A 19,820-nucleotide genomic window follows, 5' to 3' on the forward strand; every position below is an offset into this window, starting at 1 on the left:
AGGCGGGATCTCTACAGATTGGTTAGGGGCCTGTTGTGGGCCGTCTAGGACAGAAGGAAGTGGCCCGGGGGTGGTGGCAGTGTTAGGGGGAGATTTGGTCGTGTTAGGAGGGAGAGGGGCTGAACCTGATGGATATAAGTGAGGGGGTTAAAGGTCAAGAAGGAAGGAAACAAACAAACAAACAAACAAAAAAAAGATAGGTGAGGGAGGGGAAGAACAGCAGATCCCAAGTACAACCCGACGCTCGGATTAGTTCAGTTAGTTTCCGGCTGTGGAGGATAAAGGAAGCCTAGGGTTACCTGGGAATACTGTGGGCGGGGCAGGCGTCGGCACGGCGATGGGCACGCCCACGCTGCCACTGCCGCTGTTCTCTCGGCTGCTGCTGCGACTGCTGCTGGGGTGGCTTCCTCCGCTGCTCCCACTGCTGCYGACGGGGCGGCAAGGCGCGTCAGAACCCACACACACTCACACACACAATGCGAAGCACACTCCGGCTTGTTTTCTTCTTCACACAAACATATTTGTGACGAATGAAATAATCGTTTAAGCAGCAAATTGTGTAATTATTCAAAACGTATTTAGCCATTTCAACAGAACATTAAGAGGCAAAATGTTTTTCCACATTCTCTTAAAGTGGCACCCTCAAGAAGCATCGATGTGTTAGTGTGAGCCTCTGAAATGACTGACAAGTTAAATCAATAAATAAAGCAGCTGGATGCCTGAATAAGGACAAACAACACAGGAGACACTGTAGCAACAGAAGACACACACACACACACACACACACACACATGAGAGTGTGTGAAAAGCAGGAAGACGGTGAAGAGCTGCGTTTCCATTACAAATGTACGCAAAACTCTTGATAACATTAACGGGAATGTCGATAAAACACAATCTTGTTATTGTGGTGTTTCTAACACAGTTAAAAATCACACGTGAATAAGTTAGTTCACGCAGTAAGTCATTAAAAACCATCATTCTTTATTTATTTCCTGTTGTATTCTTCATGTTCTGCGCCAGTGGCAACATCCAGCTGTTGGTCATGTGACTTGCAGTGTTGCGACATAAACCCGCCTCATCCCATTACCAAATCTTTTCACCAAAAAGTGAAAATATTTTTTTTCAAATTAGCGTGTTTCCATTTAGCAAATTTATTTTATGTCAAATTGCACAATTATTTGCTCAGTAGCTGCGTCTCCATCAGCCAACAGATTACAGAAATAAGGTTGCTTAATAAAAACACGGAGATTAAAAATAAACAAAATCAAACCAAACTTGTTTTTCTGTAAAAAAAAAAGTTTTTGGTGGTTTTCGGACTTATGGGAACAGATGTCTGTTACAAAACTGCAACATAAATACTTTTATTCGCATCACATGACTCATGATCAACAGCTGGATGTTTCTACTGGTGGAAACGACAAAGACGACACAGGAAGTGGGAGGAACATGGTTTGTTTTTATTTCGTTGCTGTGGTTTTTAATGACCTATTCTGTAAAGAAACTTCCTCGTGTGATATTCATTGAGTTACTTATTTAGTGGACACACCTCAATTGCAAAATTGTGTCGGTTTTTTGACATTTGTGCACATTTATAACGGAAAAGCAGCTGCTGAGAGATGAAGAGATGTAGATGGAGAGAAATTCAGAGGAAAGTCAGGGGAAGATTTTCTCGTCTTTACAGACTGGAATAGTTTGTGAGCAACAGATGGGGGCACAGATTCAAACTGGGTTTGTGTTTCTCCCCAGAGCAGACAGCAGTTTCACAGAGAGCGTCTGGAAGGACAAAAGCTCATCAAAAAGATTTCTGTGGAGAGCCGCTTCAGAGAAGAAGAAAGGTTTTCAGAAGCTGGCAGCGGGGGTAGGGGGGCAGAAAGGGGGCTTGTTTAAAGTTTAAAGAGTACAGAGGCATGCTGGGAAGCAGAAGGCGGGGCGAGGGGGAGTGAGGGGGTACCTGTACGTGCGGTTCCTCTGATTAACGGATGCAGTGCGTGCGGGACTCTGCTGGGGGGGCGCCGTGTTGCGCGTCGGGCTCGAGACGTAGTCGTTAGGGACAACGGGAGGACGCACCGGCTCAAGCGTCCGGAAGGGGGAGTGGCGCCTGTGAGGGGTTAGGAGGAATCCAGGGGTGGGTGAAGGAGGGTGGGGGGATGCATTCAAGGGTGAGTGTTGGGGGGGAGGAGGGAAGGAGGGGAGGAAGAAACAAAGTGCAAACTTAAAAAAAATGACATGACAGATGGTAAACAGGTGAGGTGACTGCTGTTGGTGGAGAAACATGGAGCAGTTTTTCCTTCTCGGTCGTGATCAGATTGAGACAGTTTTGATAAACTAAAGATTCTCTGGTGAGTGTTGGAAACGACATGGAGCAACTTAAACATCTAGAAGAGTTAGCTTCCTGGTCTCTGAATGAAGCATTGAAACGGGAGAGTTAATGGTAGGTTGAGTCAGTATATTGTTATTATTGTTAATCTTATTGTTTTTAACACAAATAACTTGTTGTGTGAACCTTTAGATCCGCTTCTGCTGTTACACCTGACTTTACGCTTTGCGGGACAATATTCTACTTATTTCCTTGTATATCCTGCCGTAATTATGTTTTCCAGTTTTTTCTTTAAGTGAAATTCACCTCTATGAAGGCATAAAGGAAGCTAAAATGAAACTTGTTTTTATGTTACATAATTTGTCAGAGGAGAGAGACAATAATTGCTGGTGATTTTTATTCTCTATTTTATGCATCTTTCAAATAGACAATAAGAGGGTCAATGATTTGGAGCGGCCATCAAAACGTAGGCATGGGCATTTATTGTACTGTTTATCATTTATAGAGATAATTTTCTTATCGTGATAAAAATCTTGATTTATTGTCACAATAAATTACAATTAATAATGTTTAAAATCCCCTAAAACTATCTGTGCTGTTAGTTTTACTATTACCTCCACTGTACATTCAATGAAACTACCAATTTGAAAATATGATCAAATTCAGTCACTGATACAAATCACACCTCTTTATGTAATGTAATACACGTAAAGAAGCATAATATAAATGGCTGTTTCTCAAAAGCAGAATTTGTGGTTGTGGTGCTACAACCTAAAAAAGTAGCAAATAGTTCCTATTGTCGCTTTTATCGTTATCCCAAAATATTGTGATACAACTTTAAGGTCATATCATCCACTCATATCAAAAAGCCTTAGAGGAAATCTCTGAGCAGATCTGGAAAGGTGTGTGTGAGCAGGGCGGCCTACAAACCCGACCCAGTTCCACCGGTTCTGTCAGAGCAAACGCTCCAAAATTCAACTAAACTATTGGGTCAAATATTTGGGTGTCCCTCAATAAGCTGCTCCCAAGTCGTATCCGACTCGACTTCTGATCTGAGAGTGTACAAGTTGTAGTTTATTTTCTATTAAATAACTTTACCAATTATTAAAGTGAACTCAGTGAATGAGTTACTCTGTCACCACGCTTTTTTATTTATTTTTATTATTATTATTATTTAAAAGATGCAACCAAATTATATCTTTTTGCTTTGATTGTGAGCAAAAACTGTTTCATCTTTAGTCCAACAGCAGCTCTGATGAGTTTTAAACATGAGGAAACAAAGATTCAGTGATCAGAGCCTCTCTCTGCGTTTGGATGACAAGAACATTTTTTATGAGGAATGCGTAGCAGCTTGGAGTGGTCACACAAACGAAAAGGTGGAAAATAAATGTAAAAAAAAAAATCCGAGGAGATTTTTCACAAGCTTAGATGCATCATGGATGATTGATATGCATCTTGAAGGGACAAACACACACCTCTGTGGGTCGATATGAAGGTGTGGACACACTGGACCTCTCAACAAACAACTGCAGGGTACAAATACAAGCTTCTTTTTCACACGCAGAGACAAAACAAACACAAAGTTACGAGCAGCGCAGGTCGAACCCCTGAGGGATAAACACGCCTTGGATGAGTTAGGACACAGAACAGAGCATGTGCAACCTTCAGCCGCTGTGAGAAACTCAAAACAAGTCCAACTTCTGATGGCTTATTCCCCCCAAGAAAGAAGAAATTTTCATTCAAAAATATCAACCATTTCCCAAAGATATTCCCAAAGTGAAGAAATGTTTGATTAGCCTCATAACATAAGAAATGATCTCTTCCTACACTTGTTTAATAACTTAATATGAAGCCAAAATGCAAAAAGCCAAAGAGAAAAATCTTTTCCATTTGTTCATGACCCAACACAGCTTCCGTACTTCCAGATGTCTTGGCTTCAAAATCTGCAAAAATCATTTACCAATAAATTAAGAGCAGGTTCAAATGTTATGAATCGTTCTAACCACCCAGCATTTCTACTGTTTTTGTCTCAAGTTACACCAAAAAAAAAAAAAACTGATTGATGCCATCAAGTCCTAAAATGTTGATGAAAAGCCAGCAACAGATTTTTTGTCAAAAGACAGAGATCCCAAGTAAGAATCTATCCAACATCACAAAGGAATATTTGACTTTTCTGATATAAAATTGATCACAGAGAGAAGCTACTTCTCTACTGTTAGACTAATTTCTATGTACAAAAAGAGATAAAATGTCTGAATATACATTTCCATATCATACAGTTTCAGTATTTGGTTCAAAACCATTCTAAAGTCAACAGAGAAATTTTAGTTCAGCAAGTCTCCACAAGGTAACATGCAGCTATTATTAATGCATGAACTGACATTGATGTTTTATTAATGGTGACCTGAGAAAGGCCAATAATGTCAGCCAAGCTTATGTATTGTTAATCCCGACTCACACACGGTCCAACCTGCTCTGAAAGTAAAACACAGATCAACTCTTGGGGTCTGCACGCCCCAAAAAAGTGGTTTAAAAACCCAAAACAAACCCCCTGTGGCTTACATACCCAAGGGTCCCTTTCCCTGACATAGGTGGGCTGGGGGGCTTCTGTGTGGGGGGGTTGGTGCGAGGCAGGGCGCTTCCTCCGGTTTTCATGTTTTGAGCGCTGGCCTGTGAGGGAGGACAGAGGTGTGAACACCTGTTATAGCTATAGCACCTAAAAAAATAAAACAGCAATGACATTAACTACAAGAAGCAACAACTGAATTTCATAACACCACAAGTGGCATGCTTCTCTTTTTTTCTACCGAGAACAGATCAGAAAATCATCAGCTAAATAGCCGAAGAGGAGACAACGAGATGATTGATGATGGAGGACTTTCAGCTGGAATCAAGGAAGTTTTTGTAGGCTGTCCTAAAGAGCTATGTTCATATTCCCAGCAAACACTTGTCCCCAGTGTGGGATAGTGTTTGTATTGTGTATGGACAGGATCTCATGCTATGGTCAAGGAGAAGAAGACTTTCTGGATGGGGAATCTCAAGATCTCCTCGTTTGTTTCAGATTCAAAAGGTCTGCTGACATCTTCAGGCCATGACGTTGGCCGAACACTGAAGGGTCTGACGATTGAGGTTGAAGTTGCTGAAATTAATCCATCATGGTTCTAAACCAGAAGACAACTGTTACCTGAAGATTTCTCTCTTTTTTTAGCCTGGTTTTCTGTTACCCCAGCAACCAATAGTAGCTGGAGGTTTACGTTCTAGTATTTTTTAAAAAACTCTTTAACTAAGGATTTTTAAAGAATTTTAAGGCTTGAAAGAGCTTCACACATCAAACAACAGATGCACTGAAATTTCAGCAGATTTGTCACAGATCGACTTCATGTCGTTTTGTGACAAATTAAGTTTCCACTTTCTAATGTCATCTTATCTGATTATGAATAGGAATGAATAGATGCTCAACAGTAAAAGTGGTGATTAAAAACTGAAAAAAAGAGAAACAGAAACAAAAGCCACTCCCATTGCAATTCAACCCAATCCACTGATGCACCCTGAAAGCAAAACAATCCCCACCTCATGTCAGGCTTTTACTTTGAAATTCTTACCTTAAACCTTTGCAACCACTAGAGTTGACAACAAAGAGACATTTTGGCAAGCATTAAGAGAGAAAGAGAGAGAGAGACAGGAAGAAATCAGGGGGTTAGTTGGAGAAAGAACAGTAAAGCTGGTTTTCTGAAAAGCTGCTAACAATAGCTTATTGTTCAGATCTGAGGAATTCGATCTTCGGTGCTTTTGTTTCCCCACTTCTGGGAAACAAAGACACAACCAGAACAAACCACTTTTAATATGTTATTATTTGAGAAAATAGCAGGACAGAAATCTGTAGCCAGCAGCAGGTGACAGACTTTAGATTTAGTTTCCTGGCGAAAAAGACAGACTTATTGATTTTTTTCTTCCATTACTTCACTCAGAAATGCAGTGAAACCCGAGAGCTCTCTTATGTTTGACCTTTTATGTCCTCTACATTAGATTTATTCTTTTTTTTTGTTTTGCATCAACAAAAACACAATTTCATTCAGAAAAGTCACGTTTTCACACAGAAACAACTCCAATGTCTTTGTTTAAGGAAAGCAAACATTGTTAGAAAAATCAAAGTTCATCAGGATTCCTAAACATTTTCAGTGCAAAATTCCACTTAATGTTATTTAGCCACATTTTTTGATAGAGTGGACAAAATAGTGTGAATGTGTTTGTGTCACTGGGATTCCAGTCAGTAATTTAAAAAGTCAAAAGTAGATTTTGACAGAATTATGTTATATGAATTGTTTATCTCGTTATTATGATATGAAAGTCGAAACATCGGGAAATGTCTTATTATAAGTGAGATAATTGACACTGGAACTAGGACCATTTCATAAATATTAAGAAATTATCATCTTAAAATAAGCTGACAAGTTACTTCTGAGTTAGTTTTGCTTTATTTCAAGTGTACCAAAAATATTTGCACTAGAAAAATAGACCAAAAATACTTGGTAAGTTTTGTAATTTTTGCACTATATCCTATTCATACGTCACATTTTTCAAGTCTAATAAAGTAAAAGCATAAACAATAAGCTTAAAATCACCCCAAAACATATTTGATTGAACGATTTGAGTTCCTTTTAGTTAGGAATACGTTTTCAAGTATTCTGAACATTACAGAAGTAAAAAAAACAGTGAGCACCTTGACTCCGTGGCCCATGTCGTCCAGCAAGCTGTAGTCGATGGGTTTGCGGATGTAGCGGACGGGCCTCTCTGGGTTGGCCGGGGCGATGATCTTGTGTGTGCGGGAGGTGTTCTTGTTGGTGGTGAGGATGCCGATCTCTCGCCGTGCTACTTTCTCTTTGTGGATGTCCACTGTCTGAGGGACGTGAGGCAGTAATTAAACCACTGAACCTGAACTCTAACTGTGAACGGCGGCACGTTTTGTGCGCCGGATCCGCTGGTACCTGCGAGATGTGATTGATGGAGGACTCCATGCGGCGCAGCTGCGACGCCTGGATGTCAAGCATTTGCAACACATTGTTGGCCAGCGTGTTGATCAGGTAGGCCACGCTGGCCAGGGACTGGGTAGTGTAGTTCTTGGTCTCCTCCAGCGCCCTCTGCTTGTCTGGAGACTGAACAAACATGCATTTAGACGTTACGGTTAGCTGTAACAATTGTGTTAAATTTCCATACAAGTCGGTACAATAACAACAAATCAGATGAGTTTATGTTTACGGTATGACTGTCTAAGTGTTACATTTTGGGCAAGAGCTGAAGAAATGTTTGATTTTATATAAAATGTGGAAAATTCAAGTGGCCTGTATAAACATTTCTGGACAAACTTCCAACAGAAAAGTGTGAAATTACTTGACTTGTCGAAATGCAAGGTTTAAATGTCAACAGGGGGTTCAAAGTTACACCTTTTAGTCTTATTTCTAAATTGACTTTAAAAATCTGATGCTAAGAAAATTGCTTGATAGTATTTCTGATATAATTTTTTATGAAGGTATGTGGTTCTTTCTTAAAAAAAATACAATACAAAAACTTGGTAATATTAGCTTGTTTTACTTTATAGTTAGCTATTAAATAATAATAAACTAAAAAATACATCATTTCTGCACTTTAGACAAACTGTAGCATTTGTTTTTTATTTAATTTAAGTTTTAAGTAGCAGTTAAAATTAAGAGTGCACTGATTGCAGTTTTCTGGCCAATCACCAATCTTTAAAAAGCCTTGGTTACTATTCTGATAGATTTTTTTGGTCTGAATACTTACTAAATATAGCAACAAAGTTGCTATTATAATATGGACTGACATACATACTTCCAAAATAAAGAAAATTTGGACTGAATTATTGGTGCTCCACCAAATTATCGTCACTTTCACTTAAATACAGGAAATCATACAGTTTTTTGGTTTTAATTTTTGTCTTAATGCCATTATCAATAGTCTATGGGGCACAATGACAAATTTTTCTAGAAATAAATTAGGCTTTAGTGACTTCGAAGGCCTTTAGTCATGAACACATGTGACAACGTGTGGATAAACACGAATCACCCGAGAAATAAACGGTACGTGAGCTCTTTTGTAAGCAGAAACGAGCCGAGAGCGTAGAAATAACAAAACAGAGGTTAAGTAAACCCAAATCAAGTCGCATAAAGCTCCCAAAGCAGACGGATTTGGTCTGAACGGAGTTGCTGGAGGCAGGCTGATGAGAACATGGAAGTGAACGTTTCTGACACGGCAGCTATCAGAGCAGATTCAAACACATTCAATCAAAAGAACTAAAACCGACTTTCACTTCTAATTCAAACAACAAATACAAAAAAATCTACCAATACGACAAAGATTTTTCCCTTCCAGGACAGAGCTCTGAAAAAGGGGCCCACCTAATCTTAGCTTAGCTTCCAKGTTTTAATTACTTTGAGAAACATTTTTCTGCTAAACTGAGAGCATAAAATCAGTTTATCTCAGTCACATCTGTTCACATAAATCCACTGGATGCCACTAGACAGCTGTTGCAAGAACCTAATGTTACTTCTAGTAAGACACACACTCCCTATAATGAGACACATTTATCAGGAATCACATCATAAAGCAGCACTGGAAAAGTAAACAAGAGCGTGTTGGAGTATGAAGACTAACTGGTTAGAAAGGAGTTTTATTTTTATCAAAGAAAAACATGCTTCTTTATAATAATAGAAAATTGAATCAATCGTTTAATAAAAAAAAAAGTTATTAGTAGCAGCCAGGTTCATGCCAATAACAGGGTTTCCACCAAAAAACTTGCTAACGACCACCTACTGTGTTTCTGAGTTAAAACTTTTTAAAGGTTGACAGTAAATTGGAAAGTATTACTATGTAGAAATACCTAAACACCAACTATAACATCTTAAAAATGGCAGACATTAAAAAAACAAAAAAACAAAACAAAGCTTGGCCTTGTGGGGGCACAAGTTAAATCTGGAGGCCCGCCAGGCTCATTATGCACCCAGGGAAACCCTGACAATGGTAATAAAATGGAGATGAAAACAGAATAGATGTTTCAACTGCATATTAGATGTATTCAAAATATAGAATTAGCTAATATCAAAGTTTTTGGTTTGCTAAACTAATTGGAATTGTTTGCGGCGGTGGGAAGAGACTGCGCGAGTCTGGCATGAAACAAGGCATAAATATAACAACCAATAAATAAAACAGAAATAAAAACCCACCCAACCGAAATCATAAATAAAACAGAAATCATCGAGCTCATTTCATTGTGTATTGTGACAGGCTTAGGTCAAAATGTTGTAAGGAAAATATCCTCCACCGTCAAAGAAACAGAAAAGAAAAGTCAATGCTCCTACTAATAATAATAATGATAATAATAATAATGTGATAAATAATAAAGAAAAATGGGTTTGGATCATTTAAATGACATCTTATGCAAGTAGGTCAAAAAGAACTGCAGTCTGCAGACAATTTCTAAGGGTTCATTTTATGAGATATACGTCAAAGCAAAACACCACAATAAGTGCAAATAGTGAAAACAGTATTTTTGACATTAATCTAAAAATGTGTGAATGTGTTCAGAATATGGATGTCATTTCTGCATCCTCTCTCTACAGACTTGAGCTCTACATTCCCTGGTGATGATGATGTTACTAGAAACCTGGCCCACATCCAGAGGAAGCTGTGACACATCCTAATAGTATTCTCCTGACTAACACTCCTGTCACAGCAATGTGAGAGCGATACCAGCTGCCTGACGGGGCAGCGTGGACAAACAGCTGGATACCACGCCCCTTGTCTCCAGGAAGACCGGACAGACCTGATCATGTCAGGATTTCACCATCACACCTTGTCGAATCTTTCTGCTTGTCTCAAGCAGATATAAATGCTGGAAAGTTGTGGTTAAATCGGCAATATTAGACTGGAATTCCTGCGTCTTTGATTTAAAGTAAGCTTAGCCGTGTAGTAGTCCCCGGAATGATGCAATTGGGAGGCCAAACCATGATAAATAACCAAAAAAATAATAATCGGCCTCTGTGTCAGCTGTCAGTCTCTCCCCCCCATCGGTTCACTTCTATAACTGTGATGCATATCTGCTGCAATATTTGAGTACACCAATAAAGCAACAGTCATATGAGCATTGAGATATAGAAGGCGTGAGGGAATTAGGAGCCTTTTATAGACTCATTTAAATAAATGTTAAGGTTGTGCATTGCATCTTAAATCAGCGGTGTAGTCGTGTGATCACAACGGTTTATCTGCTGCCAACTACAGCTCAGCAGAGATTAGTCAGACTACATATCCTTCATCGATAGCTGCCTAATCTGCCTGATCGCGACGATTGATTTCACGGCCCATTTATCGTTCTTACTGTTTTCTTCCAACCTTAATTGATGAGGGGAAAGTGGCTAGCTAGCGACCTACGGAGCTCCAGCACACATGCCCACCATAACGTTGTTGAAAATGTAAAGCTAATAGTTGTACATGTTAATAAGGTCAATAACACTTAAGTAAACCTGCCACTTGTTGATTTAGTTTCAAACCAGACGCCCTGAGAGTGTCTCATTTTCCCTATAGCAGAGGAAAGCAATAAAACAGCGCTAGCAACAGTTAGCCTAGCATCAGCTCGTCCAGTCAGGGATGCCCGTCTTAAACCTGAACCAAAAATTGCATTATAATAACATACCTGGACATAGTTGCTTTCGCAGTATTCCGCTACTCTTTCCAAGTTGGTGAAACTGTCTAGGAGAGCGCCTCGTCCTGCTGGAATCTCCTCTTCCAGAAGCATTTGTAGCTCCGCCATTTTCACATCTTTTGGCAGAGCGGGATGCAGGGCTCGGCAGCGCCGCTAGCGGCCGCGTGTGGTACTGGAAGGGCTGTCCCAGGAGCAGGGCTTCCCACGATGATGTATGTTTGAAATAGAAGTTTCCACTGACACACGGAGATGGACTATGCAAAATTAATCGTTTTCAATTCTATTTCTTTCTTATAAAATTCCATTGATGTTTAAAAATTGGGTAATACATTTGAGTATTACCCAACGCAGTTCCCCAACTTGTAAAAATGTGCAGTTCACTTCATATTAGTCTATGCTTGGAATAATCAAGCAGCAAGTAGGCGGAGTCATGTAAATTTACAAGCCCATCAATAGACGAATGTTTTGTAAAATTAAATAAAAGACAACAGCAAAAACAATATTTTCTGTTCAAGTTTATTAAACGAGAGGCCATAAAAAGTAAAATGAAATATCCAAATGCTGTAAGGCTCTAATATTTGGCCTAAAGCAGCAATGAAAATTAAGATTACCAATATTATAAACATCTGTCAAAAACAAATCATGTTTAAAAAAATGTTTCAGGTAGTTTCTACTGATTTTTAAAAAATGATTTTGTATTAATTAAATAATTACAAAATAGGACAACTGTGGAAAGTCATATTTCTACGACTAAAAAAAAGACGTAAAATGATTAGTTAAAAAAAAAAAAGATCCAGAAACAGGAAGAGCTGAAAAGGTAAAGTTATTTTTCTTCTCCATAGATGATTTACATAATCGTTAATAAAGATATAATTTCTTGCTCACGAACAGATCGGCCAAATTTTGGAAAGCCACTAGATGTCAGTCTTAGTTACAATATACTCCTTTAAAAATAAAACTCTTGCCTTTACAGCTTGCCCATTTATGAAGTAGAAATTTATTTGGCTGCAGGTTAGAAATGTCCTGAAAGTCTCTGGTCCTTACAACCGATTCAATTAAGAGCTTCATTTTAAACCACAACTGTAATACTTTGCTGGTAAATTCTCACTCAAATCGATTGTTTTCTAAAAACATGATGCTTTAGTTGCTGGGCACTATAAACTATTTTCAGCTTTTTCTATTGCTGACAGTGATCCAGGTTTCATCCTTGGGTGTGGACACCAGCTCAGATTTGACTTCTGCCACTTGATCTTCCAGTTGGTGAAGCTTCAGCTGTCGCACCAAAGTGCTGAGCAGGACTGTAGCTACAGTGTAAGCAAACCTAACAAAAAAAACCCAGTTTAGCCAATTATTAAACCACAATCTTCTGACAAAAGCTTAGTCATAAAAATGTGAAACTACCTGAGTTCTGGACACGTTTGATTCCCTGAGAAGCCAAGTAGGCAGAAACTCTTCCTTGCAGATTCTCCCTCAAATCGATCTGGATCAAACCTGATAAATATAAGAATGTTTGATTTGCGCAATATTATCTCCAGTAGTGAAGCTAATTTGTAGATACTGCCAATGGAATAAACCAAGTACACTTTGAGCAAACAGCTTATAGAACCACCTCTGAAAAAGAAGTTGCCAGAGTAAGACTCCTTGAGTCACACCTTGAATGGCAATGAACGTATGTTCATCAAATAGTCAGAAAAAATGAAGTATACCCCATGAACTCAGTAGTTGTCTCTTCTTTGCCATATTGCCTCCGTTTGTTGAGGATTAAACACCTTCCTTTTTCTGCAACGCCGCATTTCACGTTTCAATCACCTTGAATCTTCTTCAACCACTACTGTAGATTTGCTGCCATGTTTGAGATAAACCTTCCAGTTGATGACCCAGTTAGGAACAAACTTCTAAATGGAACCTTTCCTAAAAGATTTCCACTTAGGACTCTTCTCTGCTATGATAGACTTCAAATAATTTGGAAATTATCCCTGAATTTCTAACAGATTGACAAGCATCAAGAGTTGCTTCTCTGAGATCATTACTGATGTCTTTCTGTCTTGTGTTAGCACACACACACGTGGTATTCCAGGCCAAAAATAACAGTGTTTCTGTTGGAAACACACCACTTTTTTGGGGGGATCACAAAGTTTCATATCACACAATCAACAACTGGATATTAGTGATGGCAGAAAAGACAAAGACGACAACAAGAAGCGGTAGGACAATTATGTTTTTTAAATGACTTATCACATGAGCAAACGTCTTCATGTGTGATTTTAACTGTGTTTCTTATTTACTGGAAATAAGAAACTTATTTCACTTGCTGAATACAAAACGTTTTTTGCACATTTGTAATGGAAACACAGCTAGTAACAATTCCAAGTGGTCACTTAGATGCAGCAAAGTTGTACTTTGTTTTTCCATATTAAGAATCAGAGATTAGTTTGTTCTTCCAATAACTAAAGGTGAACCTGTAGGGGGCGCTCCATGTGTCTGCATCCTGAAGGACTACTCCCAGGGCGTAGATTACCAAAGTCTGAAAGTGAATACATGAAACGTTACCGTCACTTCCTCCTATTGTGGCCACAAGCTGGACACCTGAGCAGAGTTGATACCTCTTTAGGGATCACATGTTGATCAACTTTGCCCTCCACTTCCTGAAGTCGAGCAGCTACGGGGGTCAGCTTGGCGGTCCTTACTGTCTCATTGAGAACTTGCTGGCAGTATCTTCCCAAAGAGAGACAAGATTAAACTCAGCAGCTGTTTCTCTTATGCAGCCTACATACGAAGGATGATACTAAAAGTGGGTCGGAACAGGTTTCACCTGAGCTGAGGAATCTTGTCTAGAGAAACCGGATCAGAACCCAGAACATCTTGTAACTCCTGGTAGAGTTTGTCTTGGACTTCTATGGATGTGGACAGGAAGTGAAGCGCCCAGATGCACACTGCCGAAACAGCATTTTTCATTTTGGATACTTTTTTATGAGGCAAAGCAGTAATTTCTGCTACGAGTTTACTTTCAGGGTGACTCCTCGCTTACAGTTAGCAGTGATGACGCATCCAGCCAGAGTGAAGACCATGCAGTCCTCCATGACCTAAAACACAGAAATACAAAAAAAAAGTACAATTTCATAAGGTTCTCCATTAAGTTTTTTCTAAAGCTATCAAAGACTCCACCTGTCGTTCTGTGAGACTGGACTGAAGAAGAGCATCCACAAACGCCATCTGTTTCCTCTGGGCCTTCCTCTCCTTCACCACTGACAGCAGCATGGATTCCATCTCTGACAAAGCTGACAAAGGTTTTTAAAAAATCATTTATGGTTAAAACAAAAAGAAAAATATCCAAAACAACAACAATAAAATGTAAAATCCTGCGAACAAAAAAAAATTTAACAGATCCAATCTTGTGTCTAAATCCTCCTCCTGGTTTTGAAGATGAGTAAAGAATGTACATAGTTGGAATGTACATAGTTGTAGTTCCCAACTCTGTCACTAGATGTCTCCAAACCTCTATTATTTATTTGGATTGACAATAAAGTGAATGAGATTCTCCATGTTGAATTTAGATTCAAACCCATCAAAAATTACCAGAAGATGACTAAATTTTGATACGTTTTCACATTTTTTTAAACATAAACTCTCGTTTTAGGAGAATACGGCTCCTAAAACGCAACAACTACAAACGACATGTTGCTGTTTTGGCTATTTGTTAGGTTTTTTGTGAATTTTATCAACAATGCAAGACGTCACAGCACAGCATTCCTACTCAAACAGTGTGTTTTAATTAATTTTTCTGTTCAAGTTTACAGTAATGTGGGTGAAGAAGCAAAGTAATGTTAAATAAACCAATCAGGAAACCCCCCAAACTTACAGAGAATTCAAAGATGTCGGCTTCCTGATTTTTGTACAAGGAGTCAATCAAAAGTTTTGTCATAACAGCATCACAGATTGAAAGTAGATCGCAACAAAGTTCAATGATTGAACTCACCTTTCTCATAATGAGCTTTTCTACTGGAGCTCTTCTCCATGGAGCCGTCCATGTAGCCCTTCCCAATTTCAGACCAGATCTGGCAGAATCAGAACAAACACTTAAGTAATTTTGATGCCAGATTAAAAAAAGAAAAGACAAATCCAACAGATTCTCACCGCGTCGTGGTTCTTGCGGAAGGAGATGATTTCAGCGTCGTCTTTGAAGCGCTCGCCCAGACCCAGCTGGGTGACGGTCTTCAGGGCCAGACCCAGCTGGTGGGCACACAGCGGGATGTGCTGAGCCTCCGGGAACGACTTCCACTTTACCACAAGTTCCTCCACCACCTAGACAAAACTTCCTGGTCAGTGGGTCTCCTTTGATTTGAGGCGAGTCTCGTTTAAAGTGATCCAGACGAACCTTGAGCATGACTGGGAAGTTGTTCTTCAGGCTGTTATTGATGGCCCCCTCATATAATTTCTTTCTGACCACTGACTCATTGGGCCCACCTCCCATGCCCGGGGGGTATCCGAGCAGCGACTTCAACATGGTCTCAAAGGAGTCGGCTGAAAATCATAAAAACGTGAAGAGTTTAGGTATTCGCATAGACAAAAGACCCTCAGTTTGAGTGTGACGTCCTTACTGGTGTGATTGGGGTTGATGTGCTGCTTGAGCTGATTCACAGAGCCCAGGCTGACCACCGGCCGCCCGCCGAACCAGAATGATGCCACTGATCCAAACTCCTGATGCAGGTTAACAAGAAACTCATGCAGACTGCCTTGGTTGATGATGTCCTGCAAGTTTCCATCCCTAAAGATTGGAAAGAAGAATCAAAACAACCAAGATAAAAAAAATGTTGTTTATGCAGCTCCCTTCAGAATTGTTAACTCAATAAATAGGTAAACATACATTTAAATGCACCATTTCGTACAGTTAAATAGTTGTCCATGTCTTATTGTGTCATATGATTATGTAGCAAATTAGCAAAATGAAAAGACAAAAACACACTTTTCAATTTGTTTAAATGTGCATAAGAGTAGAACAGTAATTACTAATATGTACAAAACTAAATATAACTTACTTCTCATCTGTGGGATACAGACCAGGGACACCAGAGGCCCTTCTGGAAGACTGAAAACATGTTAAGAAACAAGTGAACACATCATGGCGATTTCCATTTGAATGCTGTCCATTTTAAGCCTATTATTTTCCGTTTAAGGGAGTCCAAGCTTTTTAAGACAAACAAATTATCATACGAACAGATATTTGTGCTTTCTAAAAATCGGCTAATAAATTATACACTTTCAAGTTCGAAAATGTTCATATCTACGCGTGTTTCACCTTTTTTTGCGCAAACCAAAACTCATAAAACTGTGGCTTTATGCACTAAATTTGTAGCGAGTGGAATAAAATGAATGCCGATTATGAGATAACATTACACAATGTCTGGATTTGTAAAACTGTTACACATTAGCCATCGCAATTTGCAAAAATCTGTAGATGTTTTAAAATCGAGTGTTTTGTGTTTGCAGCCTGCCCTATGTATAGCAGCCTGCTAAATGCTAACTAACTTTGACCTATCTGGGGCTTACCGGGTACAAATAGAGAACAGCTCCAACTAAAATGATGACAAACGTGACAGCGAAGATGGCAAAGTCCAACATGACGGCGCTGTTACGTTTTATTCGTGTATGTTTGGAAGTTTGAGTCCAAATGTTGGGAGTTACCACGTCAACATTGCATATCTGTGTGCGACTACACTGCCTAGCCACGGCAAGAAGACCAAAGTAATCGATGGATTTATGGAAGTTTACGGGGTTTTTTTATCTTGACATTTGAACAATTATTTTTCAATTTTCTTTTTACAAATTATACTTTTGTCTTCATAAAAATAATCGAAAACTCATAACAATTTTATTTGTACAATTTGAAATATTTCAACTTAAAAACTTGTTTTAATATCTTGATATCTTGGAGTGGAATGAGTATTTGATCCCTATATTATGGAGTATTAGGGCCACACAAATAAAAATACAATTTCTAGAATGAAATCTTAATATTACGAAAATAACGTCATAATATACTTGACCATCTCAGTTTATATTTGTAAGTATATGTATAAAAATGAAATCTTTAAATATTGTAATTTTTGTCTGTTTTCACTATGATAGAGCTTTGTTTCTTATAATGAGTAAATAAATAGTAATAATAATAATAAAAAAACATGTTATTAGTTGGTTTTATTTCAATGATCCCAGAAAATGCATCTGGACATCTGTTCAGTGGATTTTATTTCATAAATGTCATATTTTATCAGACATAAAGAAGAGTCATTGTTGGATTACTTTAAACTCTATATTTTAAGAGACAAGCACATTAGAAAAATACCAAAAATAATAATCTCTAATACAATCACAGATGTCAACAAAGCTGCAGCAAGAAGAAATTAACAGTTGCTCCTTTTTTTTTTTTTTTTTTTCAGCTGGTAATTTCTGATTTGTCCTCCGGCCTTGCCGGCTCAACCTCCATCGCCCTCAGATAACCTAAAGAAAACAGAAAACACAACATAATCTGTGATCTCACAGTGGATTTCACTGGAATTCTAACAGTTTTCCAGCGTCATCTGTCTTTCTCACCCTCGGTGTAGTCCGTCTCCGGCCTGGTGGCGATAAAGATCCACGCCAAGCCCACCAGCAGAGCCACCACCAGGTTGATGGTCACCCACGGGTGGAGGATCTGGTGCTCCGACCCCGCAGGCCTGCAGCAAGAACAGATGAAACCCGAGGAATGTAATCCTGGCCTTATGTTTTGCTTCGTAACGTCAGGATTATCTGCGTCGTCGCACCATATCGTTGTGTTGGAGGACGCATAGAGGTTGATCCGATCGCTGGTCATCTGCTGACTCAGAGAAAGAATCAACGCAGAGAAATACACTGAGTGGGGGAAAAAAAACAGTGTGGGATTAAAGTAAACAGAAACAACAGGGATCAATAATCTCTGAACGGATGTGGATTTACAGAACGAAGCCAGAGCCACTGGATCCAGAGTGATGAACTGCCGCAGAGCCACCGGACCTTTAGCCAGGTTCACCCTGACAACAGAAAGCCAAAAACAAAAAATAAATCATCAATTCTGAGGAGTAGGTTCATATTTTGGTGTACATCAGACAGATTGTTCCTGATCTGATCAAAACATGTGGTTCATGCTTGTACGATGGCGAATCAGGATCAGACAGAAGACAGGAGGAGTGAATTTCTGCTGAAAAAATTCCGAAATTTTGAGATTAATCTCAGAAATTTTCTAGCAAAAACAAAGACATTTATGAGTCCGAAAAGTCATAAGACATGTTGGAAAAAAAAAAATAAAACACAAAAATTTTGAGATTAATCTCAGAGATTTCCTAGAAAGAAAACATGGACATTTCAAAAGTCGAAAAGTTTTAACTTTCGAGAGAAATATTCAAAAGTTTTTCATTTGCAAAGTGCTGTTCTATTTTTCCTCTCTATTCTTTGCTCTTAAAAAAAAACAAAACAAAAAAAACATGTTTCGTGAGATATGACCGTAAAATGAAGTGGGTTTTTTTTCATATAAAAAAATAAGACAAAAAAAAAAGAAACTGAGAAGGTGTTGAAAAATTATTTCCAAATATTTCATTTTTTCTCCTCTAAAAAAGGAACATTGCTGTATTTTTCTGTATAATATATTATAATAAATACAGTCGGCACAGCAAGAAACCTCATATCTTCGGAATAAAAGCACTTTTATGATAAAGATATTTTCTTAAGTGACTCGTGACTTTTTGTAAAATGTAGGCTCTTATTTTGAAAGGGATTTCTCCTGGTTCACCTGTCGAAGGAGGCCACGGTGCAGATGGCCAGCAGTATGTAGAGCAGGGCCTGTGAGGGGTAGGCCAGGCCGTGATACTGCTCCAGCAGGTTGCGCAGAGCGGTGAGGTGTTGGCCGGCCAGCATGTAGACCACCACCACGTTCCACACGGCGTAGCCGGCCAGGAAGCCATGACAGAACAGACCAAACACCCTAACAAAAAAACAACAACATTGAGGAGGATACAGGAGAGGTGAAGGTTGAGTTCTCAGGTTCTCCCTCCCCTCACCTGAAGCCTTCATGCACTCGGACAGAAACGTCTCTGGTGGTCCAGAGCGGCGGCATGTGCTGCAGCTCGGCCACGCCGTCCATCTGTTCGCCCGTGGTCCTCCAGTCGGAACGCTCGGCGGCCTGGAACCGCTCTGCGCATCAACATAACCATAACAAAAAGAACACATTTTTGAAAAAACCTCAAAGTCAACCTCAAACCTTTCCACAGAGACATCTCTGATTTGACCTGTCAAGCGTTTTCTTGGTCAGAAGCTAAAGATTGTCGATTCATTTAGAAAAAAAACTATTGAATCTATTTCTTTCTCCACTTGCTGTCCTAGTGTACGACACGGGATCAGGTCAGGCTGAGGTTTTTTTTAATTAGGAGAATTAAAAATGTCACAACGATAACGACTTTTTTCTGTTTTTATTTTGACTTTTATCTCGTATTATTTCGCCTTAATGTGGTACAACTTTATTCTCGTAATAAAATGACAGTAATTTCACTTTCGTTCCTGAGCCTGGTCCTGCTATTTGTGAGCGCAGAGGAGAATAGAAGAACATTTTTAAAAAGAATCACTTTTTTGTTATTTTTGTACATAAATTCAGGCAGTAAAAAGTTAAAATAGGTGGAACACAGAAGCAGGCCTTCCTTTAGCATAAAAAAACAAGTTTATTGAATAAACTTCAGTTTAATCTCTATTGTAGATTTAATGGAGTATCTTAAGGTTTTAGTTATATAT

The 19,820-nt window shown here is 39.0% G+C and overlaps 3 protein-coding genes across 16 annotated transcripts in view; all 3 read right to left on the reverse strand.

Annotated features, from left to right (window-relative positions):
• Window positions 1–11,201, reverse strand: part of abi2b (abl-interactor 2b) — a 16,459-nt gene extending 5,258 nt beyond the window's left edge. For 3 of the 11 annotated variants that reach the window (XM_017303021.1, XM_008424591.2, XM_017303011.1), the window contains exons 1-7: window positions 11,019–11,200; window positions 7,303–7,470; window positions 7,038–7,214; window positions 5,920–5,937; window positions 4,884–4,987; window positions 1,952–2,098; window positions 300–427 (exon numbers count right to left, since the gene is read on the reverse strand). In XM_017303021.1, coding sequence (XP_017158510.1) covers window positions 300–427; window positions 1,952–2,098; window positions 4,884–4,987; window positions 5,920–5,937; window positions 7,038–7,214; window positions 7,303–7,470; window positions 11,019–11,135 — 859 coding nt within the window. In that variant the 5' untranslated portion in view covers window positions 11,136–11,200. Of the gene's footprint in view, window positions 1–299; window positions 428–1,951; window positions 2,099–4,883; window positions 4,988–5,919; window positions 5,938–7,037; window positions 7,215–7,302; window positions 7,471–11,018 lie in introns of all 11 variants that reach the window. The other 8 variants (XM_008424615.2, XM_008424606.2, XM_008424641.2 and 5 more) reach the window with 7 other exon arrangements.
• A 326-nt stretch (window positions 11,202–11,527) lies between these two features.
• cyp20a1 (cytochrome P450, family 20, subfamily A, polypeptide 1) lies at window positions 11,528–17,346 on the reverse strand. The gene is made up of 13 exons (XM_008424572.2): window positions 16,575–17,346; window positions 16,064–16,113; window positions 15,626–15,792; window positions 15,403–15,548; window positions 15,162–15,329; window positions 15,004–15,082; window positions 14,193–14,305; window positions 14,056–14,110; window positions 13,840–13,960; window positions 13,631–13,742; window positions 13,487–13,551; window positions 12,429–12,518; window positions 11,528–12,348 (listed from the first exon to the last, which is right to left on the reverse strand). The coding sequence occupies exons 1-13, from the start codon at window positions 16,644–16,646 to the stop codon at window positions 12,195–12,197; spliced, it is 1,392 nt and encodes a 463-aa protein (XP_008422794.1). The 5' UTR covers window positions 16,647–17,346; the 3' UTR covers window positions 11,528–12,194.
• A 105-nt stretch (window positions 17,347–17,451) lies between these two features.
• The window catches only part of tmem237b (transmembrane protein 237b), a 5,727-nt gene continuing 3,358 nt past the window's right edge, over window positions 17,452–19,820 (reverse strand). For 2 of the 4 annotated variants that reach the window (XM_008424529.2, XM_008424540.2), the window contains 5 exons: window positions 19,097–19,229; window positions 18,829–19,020; window positions 17,828–18,073; window positions 17,619–17,740; window positions 17,452–17,525 (listed from right to left, as the gene is read on the reverse strand). In XM_008424529.2, the coding sequence (XP_008422751.1) occupies window positions 17,461–17,525; window positions 17,619–17,740; window positions 17,828–18,073; window positions 18,829–19,020; window positions 19,097–19,229 (758 nt within the window). In that variant the 3' untranslated portion in view covers window positions 17,452–17,460. The remainder of the gene's footprint in view (window positions 17,526–17,618; window positions 17,741–17,827; window positions 18,074–18,828; window positions 19,021–19,096; window positions 19,230–19,820) is intronic. The other 2 variants (XM_008424561.2, XM_008424548.2) reach the window with 2 other exon arrangements.

The sequence above is a fragment of the Poecilia reticulata genome, linkage group LG2 (genome assembly GCF_000633615.1).
Source record: "Poecilia reticulata strain Guanapo linkage group LG2, Guppy_female_1.0+MT, whole genome shotgun sequence".
Lineage (NCBI taxonomy): Eukaryota > Metazoa > Chordata > Actinopteri > Cyprinodontiformes > Poeciliidae > Poecilia > Poecilia reticulata.